The 22,701-nt window shown below is 43.4% G+C and overlaps 1 protein-coding gene across 2 annotated transcripts in view; it reads left to right on the forward strand.

Annotated features, from left to right (window-relative positions):
• LOC117412565 (voltage-dependent calcium channel subunit alpha-2/delta-2-like) overlaps positions 1 to 20,322 on the forward strand; it is a 180,820-nt gene extending 160,498 nt beyond the window's left edge. The window contains exons 15-39 of one of the 2 annotated variants that reach the window (XM_058999924.1): positions 1,319 to 1,408; positions 1,964 to 2,029; positions 3,891 to 3,965; positions 4,563 to 4,637; positions 5,907 to 5,978; positions 6,433 to 6,504; positions 7,137 to 7,198; positions 7,447 to 7,523; positions 8,777 to 8,797; positions 11,344 to 11,404; positions 12,738 to 12,835; positions 13,996 to 14,086; positions 14,781 to 14,843; positions 15,087 to 15,190; positions 15,349 to 15,447; positions 15,961 to 16,052; positions 16,312 to 16,359; positions 16,891 to 16,962; positions 17,102 to 17,254; positions 17,857 to 17,909; positions 18,009 to 18,064; positions 18,281 to 18,404; positions 18,948 to 19,057; positions 19,357 to 19,439; positions 19,850 to 20,322. In XM_058999924.1, the coding sequence (XP_058855907.1) occupies positions 1,319 to 1,408; positions 1,964 to 2,029; positions 3,891 to 3,965; positions 4,563 to 4,637; positions 5,907 to 5,978; positions 6,433 to 6,504; positions 7,137 to 7,198; positions 7,447 to 7,523; positions 8,777 to 8,797; positions 11,344 to 11,404; positions 12,738 to 12,835; positions 13,996 to 14,086; positions 14,781 to 14,843; positions 15,087 to 15,190; positions 15,349 to 15,447; positions 15,961 to 16,052; positions 16,312 to 16,359; positions 16,891 to 16,962; positions 17,102 to 17,254; positions 17,857 to 17,909; positions 18,009 to 18,064; positions 18,281 to 18,404; positions 18,948 to 19,057; positions 19,357 to 19,439; positions 19,850 to 19,978 (2,046 nt within the window). In that variant the 3' untranslated portion in view covers positions 19,979 to 20,322. The remainder of the gene's footprint in view (positions 1 to 1,318; positions 1,409 to 1,963; positions 2,030 to 3,890; positions 3,966 to 4,562; positions 4,638 to 5,906; positions 5,979 to 6,432; positions 6,505 to 7,136; positions 7,199 to 7,446; positions 7,524 to 8,776; positions 8,798 to 11,343; positions 11,405 to 12,737; positions 12,836 to 13,995; positions 14,087 to 14,780; positions 14,844 to 15,086; positions 15,191 to 15,348; positions 15,448 to 15,960; positions 16,053 to 16,311; positions 16,360 to 16,890; positions 16,963 to 17,101; positions 17,255 to 17,856; positions 17,910 to 18,008; positions 18,065 to 18,280; positions 18,405 to 18,947; positions 19,058 to 19,356; positions 19,440 to 19,849) is intronic. The other variant, XM_058999925.1, reaches the window with a different exon arrangement.
• Positions 20,323 to 22,701: the final 2,379 nt, after the last annotated feature.

The raw sequence follows: 22,701 nt of genomic DNA on the forward strand, positions 1-22,701 counted from the left end.
TTCCTTTGGCAGAGAAAGGGGGGGGGGGGGGGTTATGTGTCAAAACTTGAGTGGCAAGATGTAATGAGCTGGTAACTTCGTTTTTTTTTTTTTTTTTTTTTTACTATGAACGTTCCAGTTTGCTGAAAATTGCTCACATCGTATAAAAGGTCTGCCTGTCAGAAAATTAATGAAATATTTCCCCACAGTTCGGTATACATGAGGTTTAGTAAGCTAATAACAGCACAGGTTATGCTCGTCAGCACCTCGTTCAAGGGAAGTTAACGAAACTAGGAGTGCAAAACAGGAAGGCTTCAAGCGCCTCACTGGTTAGAGATGAGGAGGGTTTAAACAAAAAGATGTCAATGACGGATCCATTTTAAACATCTACAGATCCTAATACATATATAATAAATAAGCCCGCGCTTTTACTGAATTTTTATTCTATTTAGAGATGATAAGAAAATAAACCATACAAGGCATGGGAAAACACCCAGCATATACAGAGTTAAAGGGCGGCGGTGTTTGTGTGTTTAAATGACATTTAAAAATGGACAGGAGAGCTAGATGACAAACAGGACTCCTCCTCTACAGTGAAGTCCCTAAAAAATAAACTGTGAGAGCCTCTTGTTAGAAGACATGAAGGCAGGCCAGCAGCGGAGGATTATAGGGAATGAGAAGCTAGCTTTGCAGCAGAAGATCAACCCAACCAGGTAAAGCGATTTGGTTCTGTAATTATCCGACGCATCAAGTGAAGAGTGTTTAAAATCAATTCTAAAGGCCACGGGCGGCCGGTGTAATTCAGAGGGAACAGGTGTAATGCTCAGGAAGATTTAGTGCAGGTTGAGATCCCAGCCGCGGAGTTTTGGACAGGCTGTAATTTAGAAAAAGAGGATCTGGGTTCTCCCCGCAAGTGAGAAGATGCTGTAATCAAGGTTTCCATTTGTGTGTGCTTTAGCAAATATGAACTAAATGATCTTGCTCTCCCTCTTTGTCTTCCTCCCTCCCCCCCCTCTCTCTCTCTCTCTCTCTCTCTCTCTCTCTCTCTCTCTCTCTCTCTCTCTCTCTCTCTCTCTCTTTCTCTCTCTGATTCTAATCCTTTAGGTGTATTTCTGTTAGTCTCTCTTCCCATTGTTGCTGTTTGTGTGGGAGTTTCCATTTAATTTCTGCACCACTTTGGCATGCAGACTGCTTAATTTGTACCCATCGTTTCAAAGGACTCTTAAATACAGTCGGTGCTGCCTGGCATCATACAGGCATCAATGTGCAGAGAAAGCCAATCTGTAGATAACGATGATGTTCCTGACGGGAGCGGTGTGTGTGTCTTGTGTTCCCGCAGGAGTATCTGGATGTCCTGGGACGCCCCATGGTCCTGGCTGGAAAGAAAGCCAAGCAGGTTCAGTGGACAAACGTCTACCAGGACAACTTGGTAAGAGAGAGCTCTTCGGTTTAAACTACCCCGATTTCACCCACCCCAGTCCCCAGCTCTGTACCAAAAAGTTCCTTAGTGTGCATCAACACTGAACTACTGCAACCAGTCAACCCTGTTGTAACAACAGCTTGATCTCGGCTGCATCTGTGTTTAATAGGAAGGTTGCTGATTGCCAGGAGTCAGGAGTTGCTTTCACTCAGCGGATGTTTTTTAAAAGTCATTTTAGGACAACTGGTTTGATAGAAAATCATTCAGCGAAATGTACGCAATAAGGCTGAGGGATTAACTGTGTCCAGTTTTCACAATTAGGTAAACCGTCTAAGAGGGTACCCATCTGCAACAAAGGGACAGGACAATGAGCTGTAGGGGTGTGCAGAATTGAGAAAAGGGGCCGACTGGAAATGGGCATGGTTACATCAAAAGCAGACCCTGCCCATTTCCAAAATGTAGCATTGCCCACTTGCTGATTTGGCCCCGCCCTCTTGACCTCCAGCGGGGGTTCTTTCTACAGCAACAGGGTCATTAACAAGAGTCTGTTTTGGGTCTCGGCAGGGTCTGGGGCTGGTAGTGACCGGAACAATGCCAGTCTTCAACCTCACCATGGAAGGAAACATGCAGGTGAGACACTCAGTAAATCTATCTATCTATCTATCTATCTATCTAGATCCCACTATCTGTGGGATTAGTCAGTGTTATGGAGCAAATGCTGCTTGGAATCAAAGTGAACATGAGTTTATTTTCAAACTTATGCAAAGAGGAACGAATTCAGAAGTGTGGTGCAGATAGTCAACAGGCTGTGGCCACTTGATTTTAACAGAGAACATCCTAACCGGTGTACTATATGATATTTATTTATTTATTTCTTAGCAGACGCCCTTATCCAGGGCGATATTTCCTATGATCCCTGACTTGTGGCACACCCTGTATATTATGACAGCAACAGATTTGCTAATCGTCTGAAAAAAGCATCTGCATGCAGGCAGCGCAATTCACTGCCCAGCTAGTTCATCTTGCATGTCTATTATTACAAATAATTACAATGCATTGGACGTGCTTGGCTCAGTTGTTTGAGATGTTACGAAACTCAGCCAAACATGCAGAACAGTTTGAAGTGTTCAGGCAGAAAAAAAAAGAATTGCCAAGTTTTGTAGTTCCCCTTCAAGGCTCTCCTGCTGCTGCAGAAGAAATTCATGCTTCCTGGACATTTTCTTCTTGGAGCAATACTGACCCCCTGTGGTCAATGAACTGTAATTACATAGATTGTATGCACACTGCAAATTGCTTTCAGCACAACACAAATGAAACTATTTTATTTTTATTTTAACTGGCAAAGCACTTAAACAAAACCAGCACCCATTCTTATTGTGCTGTTAATGACTATCGGAGATGAGAATATGGGACAAGGTGTTACAGTTGGACATCAAGTAATCCCATTTTTCAGGTTCAGTACAGAGGGCTTAACTTGCCCTGTATCAAACCGCTTGTCTTGTAAATCAACATTTTAAGGTCAGGGAGCAATCTATGAGTCCAAAGATTACAGAAGGGAAAAAAAAGCTGTAGCCTAATAATTATTTGTTAATTATTGTTATTATTAATTGGTTTAATTTTTTTCAAATGTGATCAAGTCTGGTTGAGCTGCTTACACATGGCAGAGATATTGTTTGATTTCAGCATGTGCCTCCAGGGTTTCCTATATATTTCAGTGTGGATAGGAAATGTCACAGCGTCTGCTCAGCTGGGAGAGGTGACTGGTTTACACAGACCGGGGAGAAAGGTATTGAGTGAGAAAGGTCATGTTCCATGTTCTAAAATAAAATTCCAATTGGGAATGCCTGCGGCAGGAGAGAGAGAGAGAGAGAGAGGGGGGTCATTGTAATGTGTTTCAGGAAATTCATTTTTAAATACAAATCTTTTTTTACGCTGCTTCAAAGGGTCTGGTCTAGTTTGCTTCCCTGAAACGTTTGCACTACTTAAATATAGAAAATGATTCAGATATAGAAATGAACAACTTTTTGCAGAGAGCCAACTTGATGCATGTGTTATATTTCATAATAGTGCTGTTTTATTGATGGTATTCAGCAAAAAGCTAAACGCAGTATCAAAATCCATCATTTCATTAAACACAAATACCTTCAGCATGGCCAACCACTCCAGTGCAGATTTAGTTGCGCTTCTGTGATTCTGTGCTGAGGGGCAATGGTTGGCACAGCGGTAAGAGGCATTACTAGAATGGTGCTACAGTGGTAACATTTTCAGATTATTACTATAGCAATATTAGGAACAAATGCAGACTGGTTGTCCATAGCAGTACCAATGGTACTATACCATTACCAACGTGCTACAGTATCAGGTCCATTGCCTGCAACAAATCTGTTGTGCCGCTGTGGTCTGCAATTGGTCCTGCTCGGATGTTCCATTGTTTCTGTCAGGGTTGACAAGGTGGCTTGTTAACCTGTTGACCTCTGGTCTTCTTTTCCAGAACCAGCTTCTTCTCGGAGTGATGGGAGTGGACATCCCTCTGAACGAGATCAAGAAACTGACTCCTCAATACAACGTACGTAAGCTGCCCATCAAGTTACAGTAAAAGCATCATTTCTTGACTCGGTGTGTGTGCTCCCTCACCACACGACTAGGAATAGGATGGGTTCCGCCTCACACTGGAGACAGACCAGCATCGCAATATCACAGTCCTAACCGCCTTGTAAGCATGCTGTCTTTGAAATGAATACCCTGGCATTAAAAAGTCTTTCCATGTCTTAATTTAATTCCCCAGGACCTGCTTTAAATATTTCAAGGCAGCATCGCATGAGCAATGCTGAGAGTTTATTACTCAACTGTTTTGTGGAGTCGGCAGCAGGAAAGATCATTTGAGATGCATTGTCCTCTGAAAGACCTGGGGTACGGGGGAAGATAGCAGAGTCTGTATGGCAGTTTTTTATACAGACCTTTCCCAAAGAACACAATGTTAATGAGTCACATAACATTCAAGCAGATCCAGAGCTAGCAGGGGTGGTTTTAAATGTGATTTAAAAGCCTAGAGACAAGCGGCCTGTAACAACAAAAATGCTGATGGTGATCGTGAACACAACAGAACAATGGCTACCAGTACAGCTGAGGTTCTATGTTTGATTCTCTCTTTCTTTCCTTGCAGCTGGGAGCAAATGGATACATGTATGCTGTTGACCCGAATGGCTACGTGCTCCTGCACCCTAACCTGCGGCCCAAGGTAAGGTTCGATTCCTCAGCCCAGGTCTCTCTCATTCTCCACACAGGGCCCACACTCAGCTCTCTGAACGTGTGCAGAACAGCCAACTGCTTGCTTAATGATAATAAAGCAGGCATCCTTTTTATTAAGCACATTTGGGTAAGAAAAGGTGTCTGAAAATCCATCATGTTGAAGAGGGAAATGCTTTAAACAGAGCAGCCCGGATAGCTGCCGAGGTGCTGGAACTAATTTGACCCATTCATCACGAGAGCCAAAAGAGGGAGGGAATTGGAAAATAAAAAGAGGAGAGGAGGGGGGGGGGGGGGGCAAAGTAAAGTGTGTTCCATCAGCAAAACCCGGCACCAGCGCTTCCCTTTCCAATAACATTGAGTGCAGCCCGTAAACAAATCAGAGCAAGTGCTTTTGTTCAGGGCTTGTGACAGGGTGCGTCGAGGCTAGCAAAAGATGCGATAGGTTCCTTGAACAAGTACATAATGGGCTAGGTTCTCAAAGCTATTTCCTTCTAAAATGTCTTTATGGCATTTTTTTTCCTGAAAGGGAAAAAAATTAATAGAATAAACAATTACAATTCTAAAAAAAAAAAAAATGAATAAGAAAATGTAATGTTAAAGTTGTTTGTTTCTGGCTTGGTAACATTTTTTTTCTTTCTGAAAAAAAGGCACTAGTAAAGATTCGAGAAAGAGTAGAGAAGTATGGCACACATTCAGGAGCGACTTTCAAGCAAACTAAAAAAAACATTGCAAATAATTCATGGATCAGGTCTAGTCCTTCATACAAGCCCAATAGGCTTTTAAGCCCAGATGTAGGATGCACAAAGACCTTGTAAAATGTGGACCAGCCTTGTCTCGATCTGCCATTGGGACTGAGTTGAAAGTGGTTTGAAATCAGTCTGCTGCATTTCCATTGCCACACTGTCAGCCCTAGTTGTGACTGTGGCTTGCTGGCAGAAATCGGGCTCTCCAGCTGGCTCTGCTGGAGAAATTCATTTACCTAATGAGGGTCAGATGAGGAAAGGTTTTAAAACAGAATGCATGTCCCTGAATTAATATAGTACCTGAAAAACCGTGACAGGCAATAATTCAGCTTCATGTGATGCAGACTGAATGTGTGTATGCTGCAGATCAGTTCCATATTGGAGCAAGATGAGACTGAGTTGTACTCTGGTTTTGGGGTGGAAATGTGCCGTTCGGTTCAAAGGTAAGAGTTGAGAGTGAACTCTGAAAGAAGTCAGGTCCTGGTGGACAGTGATCCCCCTCTCTTCTCTCCCAGATCATTAACTTCGGAGAGCTGGTCACACTGGACCTCCTGGATGCAGAGCTTGAGGACGAGAACAAGCAGCAGGTAGGACCATGGGGCTCGTCTCATATTGACATATTGATTGATAGCTTCTCACTACCACGTTATAGCTACTGTTCATGTTGTGATGAGGAATGTCATAATCTAATAAAATAATTGCATGTCCCCTTTCTTTCTTTAGACTGATATAATGAATATGTGTTATAGTTTATATATTCAGTGTGAAGATTTCTGCGCATTTTGTTAGCTTTGTGTTTTTGAATAATAAACCGTTGTGAGTGTATTGAACCCTGTTCATTATCACCTGCTCGGCGTTCGATTGGGAAATCGGTTACAGCTCTTACAGATTATATTAGAAAGTACAGAGCACATCAAAGCACAAGCTTCAACTACTGGAAGCTGTTCGCTGTGGAATCCCAGTTCTCCACTGTTTAGCTGTCTTGTCTTGAGATTGCAGCTCATGGAGTCAGCCCCATCTCATTCGGCTCTCTTTCTTCAGATCCGTCGCGATATGATTGATGGGAAACCAGGAGAGAAAAGAATCAGAACCCTCATTAAATCAATCGATGAGGCAAGTCTGCTGCAGAACACACCACTCGCTTTTTATTCTGATTTATATCCAGCTGTTTTACCTTTCTGCCAGCAGCACCCCAGTTTGGTACCAGTACAGGTACTGGTCTGTTGGATATAACGTTACCTCTTCAGACACCCTGTTTAGGTCAGCCTGACCTCCTTCTCCGCTGCACAGACAAGTCCATTTTTTTAAAATTGTGTAAAATGGAATCCTTTCATATTGCAGCGGATTTGATTGTGATAACTACCTCTTCTCACGGAGGACAATTTCTCAGAACGATTCATGTTCATTTACCCCATAGCTAAGTTTACAAAAAAAAAATCCCCAGATATTTAGCAGCTCTTGTTTGAACCTTTTCGTTTTAACTTTAATTAGCGGCAAATTGCTTTGTGAATACGGCCTCATACATATGCTTAGCATTTGCCTCTGATAACAACAAGGGGAATGTAACATAAATTCCCTCCCCCGTGCAACCTAGAACTTTGGTTCCTCAGAACGTTGGTTCTGTCTTTGGATGTATTTGCTTGTGACACAAACCCAGAAATTGATAGTGTTACCAATAAAGTCTCAGATAATCTTAAGAGTCTTGAGAATAAAATCATGACAGATTTTCTGCTGTTTGCTCCCAGAGGTATATCGATGAGTCGGTACGGACGTACACATGGGCTCCGGTAAATGGCACAGACTACAGGTAAGAGGGCGGCCTGGGAGCTCAGATCTCAAACAGGGACACCACTGCACGAACAAAATCTGAAAATGATCGCTTATCATCACGAATGCTTTTAAAACAAGCAGAAACGGGGGGGGGGGTGCTTATTTCAAATCTCTTACCCAGCAGACGATTTAATGTTAGCTTTGTTTTTTAAACCCAGAAGTCAATAAAAGTACAGCTTCAATTGTAATTATCTTTTCTTTTCTGTCCCACACCGCCCCCTGCAGCCTGGGGCTGGTGTTGCCTCCATACAGTTTCCACTACATCCGAGCCAACCTGAGTGACCAGATCCTGCAGGTTCAGTGTAAGTACTGGCATTGCGGCCTCCTCTCCCCCTCCACCTGCCCTTCAGAGCCACTCATCAGCCACTGAAACCGGGCAGGAACAGAGCGAACTAACCAAGACCAAGACAGACAGACAGAACAAGCCCCAGGCTTCCAGCTCAACAAGATTTAAAACATACATACGGCCCATGCTTTACTTTTCTTTACTTCTTTGCTCTACTTAAAGTCCGAAGACTGATAAACTTGTTAAAATAATGGTTACCGTGCTATTATTTTGCGGAGTGCTCTCACCTTCTACCATGCAATGATTCTGAAGCAGCTATATTGAAAGTATACAATGCTGTGAAAACTGGCATGCTTTTCACTATTTGTCTTTGTGTTTTTTGTTCTTTTCTTATATTTTCTTTATTATTTCAGTTTTTTCTTGGTGTAACTGTTCTGGTGTTTTTTTGGATTGCTTTTAATTGTTGTTTTTACTGGACTTGCTTCACTATTAGCTTTGGAATCATTCTCTGAGACCCCCCTCCCACCCCCAATCCCTTTTTAAGTCTTTGCCCCGTTTTTGCATGAATGTGTCTGAAAAACATAGTGCTTTAGGTCTGAAGGGGAGACTTGCTCTCTCTCTTCTCCCCTCTCTCTCTCTCTCTCCCTCTCTCTCTCTCCCTCCCTCTCCCTCTCTCTCTCTCTCGCTCTCTCTCCCTCCCTCCCTCTCTCTCCCTCCCTCTCCCTCTCCCCCTCTCTCTCCCTCTCTCTCTCCCTCTCTTCCTCCCTCTCTCCCTCCCTCCCTCTCCCTCTCCCTCTCTCTCTCTCTCTCTCTCTCTCTCTCTCTCTCTCTCCCTCTCTTCTCCTCTTCACTCCCCTCTCTCTCTCCCTATCTCATCTTTCCACTCTTTCACCTGTTCTTTATCCTTCCTTTCCTCTAGCTCTCTTTCTTTTTGGCTCATTCCCTTTTAACTGTTGGTTTGCTTCTGAATCTTATTTTCTTGCCCTTATATTTTAAACCTTTATTTATTTCTGTTTCTTAACGTTGTTATCGATGTTGTTTCCTAATATTATTATTATTACTGTTATTCTTACTTTCTCGTTTTTTTGGTTATTCTTGGTGTGCTTGCAAGACTTATTTTGTTGTTTTCTTTTTCAGTATGATTGATTTTTAAGAAAGAGAAACAATATTTTTATTCAAACAGTAATTGAATAAAATATTGTCTGTGACCCCCTCCCACCCGACCCCCTGTTTTTTTCTTGCTTTCTCTTCTGTGATGGACTCACACAGTGCAAAACAACTTTAACAAGGGCAAGTATACTCAATATTGGTCCCCATACCCCCACTCCCCCCACCCTCTCTTTCTCTCCCTCCCACTCCTACACCCTCACGCTCTCTCCCTACCCCCATACAACCTCCCTCCCTCCCTCCCTCCCTCCACAGTTCCCAGCCTGCTTGCCTGTCCCCTGCCCGCCTTGCCTCCAAGACCCTACTTCTTCACTCCCCCTTCCCGACCCTTACGAAGTAACCTGTCTTGTACTCCTCACAATGGCTTTATAAAGTTTCACCACCGCTGAAGTTGTCACACTATCTCTGGAGTAGAAGCTGCTTTGGTTCCTCAGTTCGACGTGTCTCCTTTTTGTTCCTCCCTGCTCCCCTCCTCTCTGTAAATGGTTTCTGATTTGCCTTAGTGTCTAGCCAGCTGTCCCTCTCCTTTTCTACCTCTTCACCATCCCTTGTCGCTCCCTCTCCCTCCCTCTCTCCTCGTACCCCGGTTATCTAGTCTTGCAGAGACAACAAGGCCTACATGTCACACCGCTATTCAGAGAGAACTAACCAGGCTCCCGTACAACTCAGGGAGTGCACGATGGACTCTACTCTACTTATCATTTCCAAGGGACCGGTGTGTCGCTATATGAACTTGAACTAAGCTGCAAAAACTTTTATTTCTTTCTTTACGGTAGCTTGTGTTGTGTGTGTGTGTGTTCTTTTTTTAAAATGTAAATCTGTAACGTAATACAGAATTACAATACCACACATTACACACTCACTCACAGCAAAGCCTTCATTATTCCAAACGCCAAGACAGGCGACCCAAGGGTAGTGTAAAGCAGTAAACAAACTAAACAAGAGGTCAGCACATTGTTCCTGCGTCTCCAGCACTGATTCCTAACACATTTCGCTGTGTCTCGACTTTCACGTGCTTCAGCTAGTGCTGTTTCGTTACCACTTTTCAACCCCACACACGTAATACCAAACATGCTGTGCATTTGGTACACAAAATAAAACCCTGAGCAAAGCAGTGCTGGAGTAGTGGAATATATCATGTTCTTCCTATTTACCTACACAGATACAGATTCAACCTGTTTCTCCAGTAAAGCACAGCCTTCACACCACAGGGTTCGATATCAGTTTAATAATATACAATGTATATCATTTATTTTTTGCTTGTTTGTTTTCCAACCTTATCTCTGTCTACCCATAGAGATTGACAAGAACCCCTTTGCAGCAGGGGATTGCAGCTGTGATATTGAAATTCCTGTTTCAATAACTGTGTCACATCTAGGTTTAGTTGTCACGTTCTCTTGAAGGAGCATCCCCCACTTCCCCACCCCCGTCCCCGTGGTATTAAATACTTGTGTATAAGCCCCACCCCCACCCCCCACCCCTTGTCCTCATTGGCTTGTATCCAGACCCTGCGTTACAGTCTGACAGTCACACCACAGACTGAAGAATGAAGCCCAATGCTGCCACCTGGCTGTCAACAAGTGCATTGCATTGTGGGGAGGATAATTGTGACCCCTTCAGAATGCAGACTGAGTCCCCCCTTCTCACTGATTGAGGAACAGGCTGGAATTTAAATGCGTTGTACAAAACCCAGGCAGAGCCAGGCAGATTGATACAGAAAAGCAAACACTTGAGATATTATGCTCACAGCAATCTGTTGCAATCTGATTTGTCTGCAGTTTCATTTGGTTCACATTCGTTTAGGACCACAGGTTGTAAAACTTACCTCAAAGGTTCTATTATACTGTAGTTCCAGTAGAACTAAGTTCAGAAGATCAGGTCAGGTCTTTAGCTTCCTGAAGTTTGTTAGAAACATAGAGTTGCTGAATAAAGTGATACTAACTTAAAATTACAATTTGTCAATTTTACAATTTGGATAAATACTACTACGACTACTACTACTACTGCTAATAATAATAATAATAATAATAATAATAATAATAATAATAATAATTGATTACTACCACATGACCCCCCTCACAATGCCTCGCACTTTCTGCTCTCCCATAATTCCACGGCACTGACATCACAGGCAGAGACCACTATTCTAGTCTGCGGCGAGACTGTCTCCATTAGGACCCCCCCTCCCTCACCACTGATCCCCCTTGGTTGGCCATGTTGATGCCTTAATGAATTCTCATCACTTTTAAAAAAATTCGTCAAACTCACTTCCTACACCAGTAACGCAGAGAAAGTGAGTTTGCTGTCATGTGAATGCATTTGCTGCCTTTTTACAGTTTTTCTTCAATTGACTTTGGATTCTTCAATTTCAAAAGCAAATTTCAAAAATGTTCAAAAATGTTTCTAAATGTTTCTTTTTTTTTTTGTTATTTCCTTTTTTTTTTTTTTTTTTTTTTTTGGCAACTTCTTGGCTAACGACAACTTTCCCTCCATGAAAATTAAATGCTGACTGGTTAACCCAGCAAAGATCAAACAGAATTAATACATAAATAACGAAAACAAATCTAATCTAGCATCCATAACCTAGCTTATCCTCTTTTTGTTTCTTTCATTTAAAAAGCCACCCCAGCCCGCGGCTGTTCCCAGATAATCTTCCCTTTCTATTGCAGATTTTGAATCTCTGCTGCCAAGCAGTTTTGAGTCCGAGGGACATGTATTCATTGCTCCCAGGTAGCTGTGTGTGTATGCTTGCTTTCTTCCCATCTGTGCTTCTTTAATTTTGAATCCACGCATTGTCCTGTGAGCTCCCCCCTTCCCCCTGCCTTCCGCCTCGCTCCTGCCACCCACTGCACTCTCCGCCGCATACTGTACACCCCCTCGCTCATTCATTCCGTTCCAGAGTGTTGTTTTGTTTCGTCGGTTTGTTTTATTTCTTTCATTTTTTGTGCTATGGATATAACCAGAGGAGTGTGATACAGTACATACAGTATGTTCCTTAATAACAATCAAGGTATCTAAAAAATAAGCCCCTCTCCCCCCCCCCCCCCCCCGGCCCCTTCCCCTAAACACACAACCCCATCCCCGACCCTAACCCTGACACCCCCCCTCCCCCCCTCTCCCCAAAAGAGACCTCTATGGAGACGCATGCCTCCGCATGAGATTGGATTGAACCGGCCAAGGGCCAGACCCCCCTGCATGGCAGGCTGGCCAGCGTGTGTGTGTGTGTGCGTGTGTGTGTGTGCGTGCACGTGTGTGTGTGTGTGTGTACGTTTGTGCAGCTAGCAAAGTGGCAGCCTGACCAACTGCACAGGTATTCTAATTAATACCAGATCCTCCAAGTTCTCTGTTTAACCTATAAGCCCTTTTTAACAAATGCATTGAAAACTATAGATATTGCCAGCAGTTAAAGATGTGTTATACAGAGCTCCACAGGGGGGTCATTATTGTGAGATGCTGGTTTCATTATTTCCTGAATGAGAGCTTGGAGGGTCTCCGTGGCGAACACAACCACGTGCATGTGCGCTTCTTCGAGATGCATGTGTCAGCGTGTCAGTGTGTACACCTGTCCTCTCATGCAAGTGTACCACTGTATGCTGTGTTTGCTTAAAGGACTGTATGACTGACACTATGTACATGCTTGTAAGGGTGCTGTTTATCTATATTGTGAGTATGCACTGGTAGGATTGTGTGTCTGGGTGAATGTTAGGCTAATGCATATGTGAATGTGAGTGTGTGTGAGGTAGTCTGTGTTACACTGTGTAAGGGTGAGAGTGTGAGAGTTGAGGCATGCTTCTCTGTGATCCTAACCCTGGTATATGTGTGTGAATGTGAGTGTGTGTGAGGTAGTCTGTGTTACACTGTGTAAGGGTGAGAGTGTGAGAGTTGAGGCATGCTTCTCTGTGGATCTAACCCTGGTATATGTCAGGTAGTGGGAGAGCAGGGGGGGGGGAGACATGCTGGGTTGCAAACATGTACTTTTTGTTTTCTTTCTCTTACATGAAAAAACGAAACTCTCCCCCCTCCCCCATCCCCTCTCCCCTTGCCGTCATCCACCGATCCCTAGGGAATATTGCAAGGATCTGCAACTCTCCGATAACAACACGGAATTCCTGGACAACTTCATCGCACTCATGGAGAAGGTCACTCCGGACTCCAAGCAGTGTGAGTACTGCACCTCCTCTAGATCCACAAGCAGTGCGAGTACTGCACCTCCTCCAGATCCACAAGCAGTGCGAGTACTGCACCTCCTCCAGATCCACAAGCAGTGCGAGTTCTGCACCTCCTCCAGATCCACAAGCAGTGCGAGTACTGCACCTCCTCCAGATCCACAAGCAGTGCGAGGACTGCACCTCCTCTAGATCCACAAGCAGTGCGAGTATTGCAATCCTCTAGATCCACAAGCAGTGCAAGTACTGCACCTCCTCTAGATCCACAAGCAGTGCGAGGACTGCACCTCCTCTAGATCCACAAGCAGTGCTGCACCTCCTCTAGATCCACAAGCAGTGCGAGGACTGCACCTCCTCTAGATCCACAAGCAGTGCGAGGACTGCACCTCCTCTAGATCCACAAGCAGTGTGAGGACTACACCTCCTCTAGATCCACAAGCAGTGCGAGTACTGCACCTCGTCCAGATCCACAAGCAGTGCGAGTACTGCACCTCCTCTAGATCCACAAGCAGTGCGAGTATTGCAATCCTCTAGATCCACAAGCAGTGCGAGTACTGCACCTCGTCCAGATCCACAAGCAGTGCGAGTACTGCACCTCCTCCAGATCCACAAGCAGTGCGAGTACTGCACCTCCTCTAGATCCATAAGCAGTGTGAGTAGCTAAAGAAGCCTCACCGGCTGCAAAACACTTAGACCGGCTGTCAGTTTCAGTGTTCGTCTGGACGGCTGCTTATGCACTGGGGTGAGATTTCCTCGGGGTGATTTAATGTCAGGTGGTCGAGCAGGCTTATGGGTGTTAGTATGGTGGCGTTTAAATGGATCCCCAAATATTTGAGCTCATCTTGGAAAACACCCAAAAAAGTACCCAAGATGGGATTTTGCATGGCATTTTGTTTTTCTATAGATTCCACGATAAAGCCATCAGCCTTTATTTTCCTATTGGTTGGATAGACTACAACCTTTTTCATGGACGGTGAGATACAAAGACCTTCACAATATCGCCAGTTCAATCTGTCATTTCATAGAAAACCTATAGTCCCTTTAGTCTCCAGCATGCACTGCAATGCATTTATTACCACCACAGAGCCATTTCTCTTCAATTTAAGCTGACATGATTAAATATCTTTTCAATTTGTTTTTTCTTTCAATTAAAAGGTGATAACTTCCTCCTGCACAACTTGATCCTGGATACAGGGATTATCAGACAGCTTGTGGACAGAGTGTGGAAGAACTGGGACTTAAGCACGTGAGTGATCCACTGTGGCAGCATGCTCTCTGTACACCAGGTCTGCAGAGCAAGGGGATGCTAAATTCAGCTTCCTCTGCTTTGAAACATCTCTGGATGTACAAGACAAATGCCCTCTCCGCCATGTTTGTCTGAAAGTATTTGGGTCCACTGTGCTTTCTTTGCTGGGCTGAGAGAGAGGCTTTCCAGTAAAACGTTTTTTAACACCTGTTTTGACATCCTGCTGTGCTGAAAAGTAACGAAAAGGAAAATGAATCTTTAAAACCTTATGTTTGCCATCCTGTTATTGCTGGTGCTGTTATCAACGAAGGGGCTTAAGGACCAGATTTAAATGCGTTGTAAAGCATGTCAAATACAGGGATGGAAATAAGACTCCTATTGCATAGCAGTTTCACCTATGCCAGGTTTTAATACAAGCTTGATTATCCACAATGCATAGGTAACAAGCTCAGGTGAGTTGAAACAGGTCTCTTATTTCATCCCTGAACAACAACAACTACTACTACTACTAATAATAATAATAAGAAGAAGAAGAAATAAGAAGAAGAAGAAGAAGAAGAAGAAGAAGAAGAAGAAGAAGAAGAAGAATCAATAACGTGTTTTAAGAACATTTAAGAACCATTATAACTACTTTATCTTTTGACATTCCACTGTTAATGTCCCCCTCTTCCTCTCTCTCGCTGTCTCTCTGCAGGTATGGATTGCTGGCAGTGTTTGCAGCCACAGATGGAGGAATCACACGAGTGTTCCCCCACAAGTATGTCATTAAAACCATCCTAGTGCTGTAGATGCAGAAGTGGAAGAGTGTTCTGCTCATCCTCATCAGTGTTGGTGTAACAAACTATTATGGGTTATACTGTTACTTTAATTACTATAGTGATAGCTCTGCCTGTGTACATGCTTTGCCATGCTTTCTCTGTGCTTTATTACAGTTTGCTATGCTTTTACTGTGGGGAACGTTTCTAAGGGAACATTCCTCATATCTGTATCTCTCCTGTAGGGCTGCTGAGGACTGGGATGAGAACCCGGAGCCTTTCAATACCAGTTACTACCGGAGGAGTCTCGACAATCCTGGATACATTTTCCGGGCACCCTACAGGGATCGTATGTACCCAAGCAAACCCCTTCCCAGCTTGCCATTTCCGCCCATGTTTTAGAAACCGGATAGATGGAAAGGTTTTGAGCAGCCTTCGTTAAAAGGCAGCAGCACTTTCATAGTCTGCACTCCCTGCAGCTGTCTGTCTTTTTCTCTTCATTTGCAGAAAACTCTGACCTGCTGGACCCAGTGAACGACACCATCGGGATCCTCGTCAGCACCGCTGTGGATATCAACATAAATGGCAAGGTCTTGAAGCCTGCAGGTAGAGGGACTTCCTTTGACTATTTTATTTTACTTTTAAAATCAATGTACGTATTTTTTCATTGCTTTAAACACCTACTTTTGCACGGGTAAGTCTTTTATGGTAGCATTTTCATTTACCAGGCGTATAAATGTAATAACATGGTAATAACACCACAATAACTGGGTAACTAATCCCTATTCTTACCTCACATGGTAACTATTGATGCAATAAGTGTGTAATATGCACTGTGTATATGCAGGATACATGTGTACATACAGTTATTACAATGTAATTACATTACATAGAACAATAGGGTAGTTAATGACAGGGTAATATGTAAACAAAAATACATTCCACAGCAGGAACAGACTACACTGTTATTACATGATAATAAACCAGTAACACTTTTAATTACAGGGCTTGAATGAAGTATTGAATGATATTTTATTCAAATGCTTTAGGAATGCAGCCCAGGGCATTCAGACATCCTCGTTCTTATTTTCTTTTCCTAACACCTCTCTCTCTTGGCAGTGGTCGGAGTGAAGCTGGATCTGGAATCCTGGGTGGAAAAGTTCAAAATTCTGGCCAGTAACCAGACTGACAACAGGCAGGGATCTCGCAAGGTAACCCGTCAGAGGCCTGCTCGATGGTAATAAGAACCCTCACACCAACACGAGGGTCCCCACTCCAGAGTACAGACTATACAGACATATTTATTTTTGTACTGGACCTGTAATAAAGAAGTGCTTGTAATTTAATCCAGATATACAATACACCTTAAAAAGGCTTGACACTGGTGCTTAGCAACTGCTTATCATTCCAATTGAATTCTTAAGTAGACTGAGACACATTTTTTTTGTGTTTCTGTTTTTTGGGGGACAGTGTGGACCAGGAGGTGCCTGCGAGATGGATTGTGAAGTCAACAGTGATGTACGGTTCTTCATCTCTTCATTTATTTCTTTTTTAGAAACTTAAACAGGCTGCACTTGTGTTCTGTAATTAGACTGTCAGCGTGTTAAACACGGCAGCCAAATGCTTCTTCAGAAACTGGTTTAGACAGTGTTGGACTGCAAGGTTGCTGAGTTTGAAGTTACGTTCCCTGTTCTAACAATTGCAAAGCGAGTTTCTGCTGTTAAGTGCACTTCTGCAATGATAACAGTGTGCTACTGTATGACAAAAGGGAGCCTAGTTAAATGGGAACACATAGTAAAAGCACAGCAAAGTGTAATAAAGCATGGTGAAAGCATGGTGAAGCATTGTAAAGAATAGCGAGGTATGTTAAAGCATATTAAACTTTGGTAAATGAATAGTATAGCCAGGGGAAAAAGCATAGAAAAAAGGGAAAATGCATAGAAAAATGCATAGCCAGGGGAAAAAGATAGAGTGGTAAACTTTTATAGGGGATCTCAGCAGTGTGCAGTAGTTGGAGGTTGTTTTGTGATTGATGGTTTGTTTCGTCAGGACCTGCTGTGCGTTCTCATTGACGACGGAGGATTCCTGGTCATGTCCAACCAGAAGAGCCACTGGACCCAGGTAAAGTGTCTAAGAGGCCTGGGTCTGGTTGCATAAAACATTAAGTTTAACCCTTAAGGATGCATGTTCCCTTAACTAGGGTATTGACTGTAATGTGCTAAGCTGCAACTGTGCTGGCTGACAAGGGCCTCTGCTCCAGGTCGGCATGTTCTTCAGCGAGGTGGACTCCTCCCTGATGAACACCCTCTACAACAAATCCTTCTACAAGAGGAAGGAGTCCTACGACTACCAGTCTGTCTGCACCCCCACCCCCAACAGCAACACCGGAGCAGCCCGCAGAGGCGTCTTTGTGGTGCGTAACCAGAAGGTTTTTTGGCAGAACGTGGTCAGTGCATAGCATGGGAAGACAGAAAATACAAAATAATTTGCAGATTTACCATGTGAAACTTTTTTTCAGGATTACACAGTATTACACTTAAAACAGGCCTACAATGTGAATACACTGTGTACTAAACTGCATTTGAGATTTCCAATACGGAAGTTACTGTTCTGTACCATCCTCATCCTAAATCATTTCTGCAAAGCCATAATTGTGCAGATGATTTTGCAACTATTTTTTTTTAATTAATATTACTTTGCAGTTATTTAGCACAGCTACGGCAACAAGTAATTCTAATCCTTTTGGAACACATGCTTGTTTGGACTGGCCTGGTTCCAGCTCAGCTGTTTCGACTAATACAGAAATATTCCAGGGATTGGAAGCATTGAACCTCGTTCTGTTGTGCTGTTGACTGACAGAACAGGCATTGCCTCCTTGGAAAACAGCTCTGTCAAGGATTATTACTTGAGTGTTTAGCCAGCCCTAAAAATGCATGCAAACACACATGCATGCAGGCATACATACATATATACACATCCAAGCTGCTTTTCACGTTTCTGTTTGTTTTAATTTAGCCCACGATTGCAGATTTCCTGAATTTAGCCTGGTGGACCTCAGCCACTGCCTGGTAAGTGCACACCCTGGAACTGAATTTCTATTAAGCTGCCTTTATTGTAAGACCGTAAACCAGTACCTACTGAAACTTCTTGCTGTTTCCCTCCATCAGGTCCCTGTTCCAGCAGTTACTGTATGGCCTTGCGTACAACAGCTGGCTTAGCGTAGGTAAGGTCGTTTATATGCTTACTGAAAATCTTTATTTTGTACAGCGTAGCGTCAGATGTCACGTCATGGATACGTGTTATGTTCTTCGACTAAGCTGTAGATAGTACTGCACTTCCAAACGCCTGATACACTCAACAGCACTCATCCTTACCTGATCAAAAAGCCCACCGCACAATCTTCTCACCGCAGTAATCTGTCTTTTCCGCCCGGTAACAGATGATGTCACAGCAGACGACATGGACTCCCGAGAGGTCAGCTGCATCACGAAGCAGACGCAGTTTTACTACGGCAACAGGACGGTCGCGTACAATCAAATGATAGACTGTGTAAACTGCTCCAGGTCAGTGAATTTGACCAGGTTTGAATGAGGAAGGGAGGGGGATATCGGTGCACCATCTGAAGGCTCGGAGACGCTTGTTCCTTTGGGTTTGGCATTCCCAGTCCGCCATAGTTAACTCTCTAAAGAGGCTCCAATGTTGATGCCAAAAAACACCAGAAAAAAAAAAGTGTTCAAACATTTAAATTGAAAAAAAAAGAGTCCAGTAGATAATGTTTTGGCTTTCTTCCAAGTCAATTAACTATTAGATTGGGTGAGCGCATTTTTAGGAAAAAAAAACACATGTAATAAGCTAATGTAGATGCATGTTTTATTTGATTTTGATTACCACGTTATCATGAGCCATGAATAAAAACAGGATCATAAAAGTAAATCGACTTTGGCCCTTATTTTGTCAGTGGAGTTAAAAATCAGAGAATCGTAATTCTGTTCACGCAGATTCACGAGGCGTGACGGCTACGTTTGAATGTAATATTTATATAATGAACTGAGTTTAAATGTGTATCGTGTGTGTGTGTGTTCTAATACTGCGTGGTTCTCTCCCAGGCTGTTTAGTGCCCAGAGGCTCTCCAATACCAACCTGCTGTTTGTGGTGGCTGACAAGATGATGTGCTCCTCCTGTGAAACAGTGAAACTGAGCCAGTCCGAGACAGGGTGTATCCTTACAGCGCAGTACACCGTAGAGCCATGCATCCCCCCTGCACTGACTCCATTCAGGATGGGGGGCCCTCTTTGCCTGTAGCCAGACCTCTTATTATAACTAGCTTGCTGAAACGTGACACTTCTACCCCATTCACGCTACCAATGCTATTAAAAACTGCTTTTGTGTAAGAAGACATTTTTAAAAGTGTTTTCAAGTTGTATTGTGGACTGGATCATCCCGGGTTGTACCTGCTAAATGGTTAACAGTCTCTCTGCCCAGGTGAAAGATTGTATCCTTAACTCGCTGACCCAGCTGAGGGGCCGCACCTGTGTGGCCAGCTTGACAGCCCCAGGTATCGGAGGGGACCCCCTACCTGCTTCGATTACAGCGTCTTGGTAAGAGGCTGCATGGTTTGTGCTGTTACTGTCTTCTCATTTAAACTGCAAGATGTGTCAACCCTTTAAGGTACAAGGGACATGTGTGTCCCACAAATAAAAATAATGCAAACGTTCTTATTTTTGCAAAGAGGTGCACGAAACAGAGTTTTAAAATGTACTGAAAAATGCTGGATCTGGTCGTCCAAATTGTCAGTTTCCTCCTCGTGATACATGAGTTACTCTCAAATGTATTTTATGAAGAAACCGTTTGAACAACCGCTTAATTCCTTGTGTACCTAAGGGGTTAAAAGTCTGCGTATAGTGACTGTCCCAGTGCTGTAATGTAAGTGTAGAGCTTCTGCAAACGTACCTGCCTTGCGATGCAAACTACATGAATCTCTCTCTCTCTCTCTCCATTGTTCTTGCAGGAGAACTCTTCTGACTGTGGCCGAGGCTTCTCCTTCAGACCCTCTTTAGGAGTGCTGATGTCCCTCCAGGTGTTGCTGCTGTGTTTGTCTGCCGGCCCCCAGCTCCTCCCCGCGCCCTTCTGCCTTTAACTCTCTGCGGCTTCTTCTTCTTCCTGTTACCGCCCATCAGCCCATCCTCCTTCGTTCCCTCAAACCCTAGGTTGTCATGGTGACGGGACTTCCTGTTTCCCATTTTTCAGAAGCCTCGAATTCTGCCTCCGCCTTTTTTCCCCCAACCTCACTTCGACTGCTCTCTGGGAAGCGGGAACAACCGGAAACTCTGACGTCCAGAGAGAGATTTTTTTTCACCACCGAAAAGAAAACCTTTTGAGAAACAAGATATACGGAAGACCCCCCTTTAAGACCTCCTGCCATAGATATCTGTATGTATTTCTATATCGTAGCCTGACCTGGCAGGAAGAGGGGAGTGGTGGCCATTATCATTCCATCTGGACCCTCCCGTAGAATTCTGGGAGTTTCCTGTCTTTGTGTCCAATAGGAGTCTCTGTACCATTCAATCGTGTAAACAAAAATCAATCATACAAAAAAAAGGGAAAAAAAAGTTTTACTTCCACATGTAGGATATGATTTTACAGGGAATGACTCGGTTTACTTAATTGCTACTAACTTACATACTTACTTAGTATCTTGTTTATTTATGCACTATGTCTACTTATTGCCAAAATGAGTATGCGGCTTTATTTTTGATAGTCAAAGTAGGGAGAAGTAGCCCTCCTTTCACTAGTGACCATCTCAAGGGTTACGACACCATCAATGTGGGCTGTCTGTAGTCTGAACCCATTCATATCTGGGGGTCACCCTCTATATAGCAAATATAAGTGTTTTATTAGATGCAAACCAGTGATTACCAACCCAACGGTGTGTCCTTCCAGCAACCATACAGATATGGTAGGATTTCAGATTGACAGCTAATTCATTGTTGTATCTGTTAAATAACTTCGATACCAATATGCACTCTCATTCAGCTTGTGAGCTTAAACTCTTCCTGTATTGGATTTTAAAATAATGAATGTAAAACACACAGTGGTGCCGGCATTAGGGATCAGAAGAACCAACACCGGGATTTCTCTTTCAGCTTCCCCCCTTGGTTCTTCAGTCCCCCTGTGATTCCACCACCTCCCCACAGGATGTCGCTGTTTCAGTTGCCCCCCCCTATAGCCGATGGCTGCTTGGAGGCCACACGTTGCACACTGGTTTAACCGTTGCATTCTGAATTGTGTAAATACAGTACAGTCATTTTAATCCAAAAGGACTGCTGAGCCAGCACTCTGAGAACCTGCTCTGAGGGTGGAGTTGGGTGGAGCCCAAATGAGCTGTCCCGACAGGAACAGGCCTGGTCCAAAACAGGAGCAATGCAGAACTGTTCTGACCCGAGAGAACTCAAAGGACTCCCTTAAGACATATTCTAATCCCTAAAGTCCAACTGCCATGTACGTATCACAGAGCATTGCTCCACACTTGGGTTTCTGCAAATATAAACAGGGGTTTAACGAGTCCCACCATGATACAATACCTATAACCACATGCAGGTCACAATCTGATGTGTATCATTCCTTAATGTTAAAGCCCAGAAGAGCTACAATCTAGAAAATGATCCCGTTAAAAGACACAAATATGTAGGAGGCAAGTCCATATTCATATCAGATATAATTCATATCCATTCCCCATCTGAGAACCATTTTGTGTAATGCTGTATCATACAATACAAACGACACACGTCAGTTATAATATGTTGTACCACATAAAGGAAGTATCATTCAAAATGATTCATTACACTCCTACATGTAAATGGCAGTCTGGCTCCAGGTGTGTGATATAAAGAGGATGTAAATTAAAAATTTTTGATCTTATGAGTTATCTTGTTGAAGGTTGGTGACCCTTCTACTTAAAGCTCTGGCATGAGGTCAGATATTTTTCTAAAGGTGTTTAGACTGACCACCCTCTGAGCTTGCAAAAAACGTCTCGCATCCTCTTTTAAATGATGTATCCCAAACAGCATGGCTCAGTTTACAACCTTTTCCTTTACGACAATAGACGAATCACTGAATAGCACTTAAGCAGTAAGAATGTACTGTGAAATACATATCAGATTCCATCAGCGAGCAAATGATTCAATATCAAATAACACACAGTGTAGAGTTACCACGAGATTCAGACCTGGGCGCTTGTTAAGAAGACACGTTTATTACACAGAGACAGTCCTTTCCCATCCGTTTCTCCCTGGAGAAATACAAAGAACCGCCTGCAATACTAACAGATGATCAAGCACGTGTATGTGACTATACACAACATGTATTCAGTACCCTAGCTCAACCGCAGAGCCATATGCGCCCATATAGAAAGTGGCCAGGATTCGAAGCTGACTGCTTTCCAGCCCAGTGGGTTCAAGGAGGGGGCTGTGAAACTGCTGTAAACGGCAACACCCACCCTGCTCCCATTCTCATCACTGTAAATAGATATATTTTATTTTTCATCCAAGAGTTTTTGTATTTAGAACGCAGGGTGGACCGCTTAGTGGCAGATTGTAAAACGGCCGATTTTCTAGCTGGGCAGGATTTTGTTTTTTCTTGGTTCCTAAGGATAAGAAAAAAAATTTAAACTTTAATATATTTCCTTTCCTTTTCGATTGCAAAAAAAGGCTCTTTAAAGTTGACAGTGACCCATATGAATAGCGGATACCTAGATTAGATACCAGATACCATGTGAATAGTAGCATGGGATTATATACCCTAAACTTGCTGTTTCATGACGGGGCGGTAGGGTACATTTGAAGGACCATGTTAAATGTAAAG

This window comes from Acipenser ruthenus, chromosome 25 (assembly GCF_902713425.1).
Source record: "Acipenser ruthenus chromosome 25, fAciRut3.2 maternal haplotype, whole genome shotgun sequence".
NCBI classification, from domain to species: Eukaryota; Metazoa; Chordata; class Actinopteri; order Acipenseriformes; family Acipenseridae; genus Acipenser; species Acipenser ruthenus.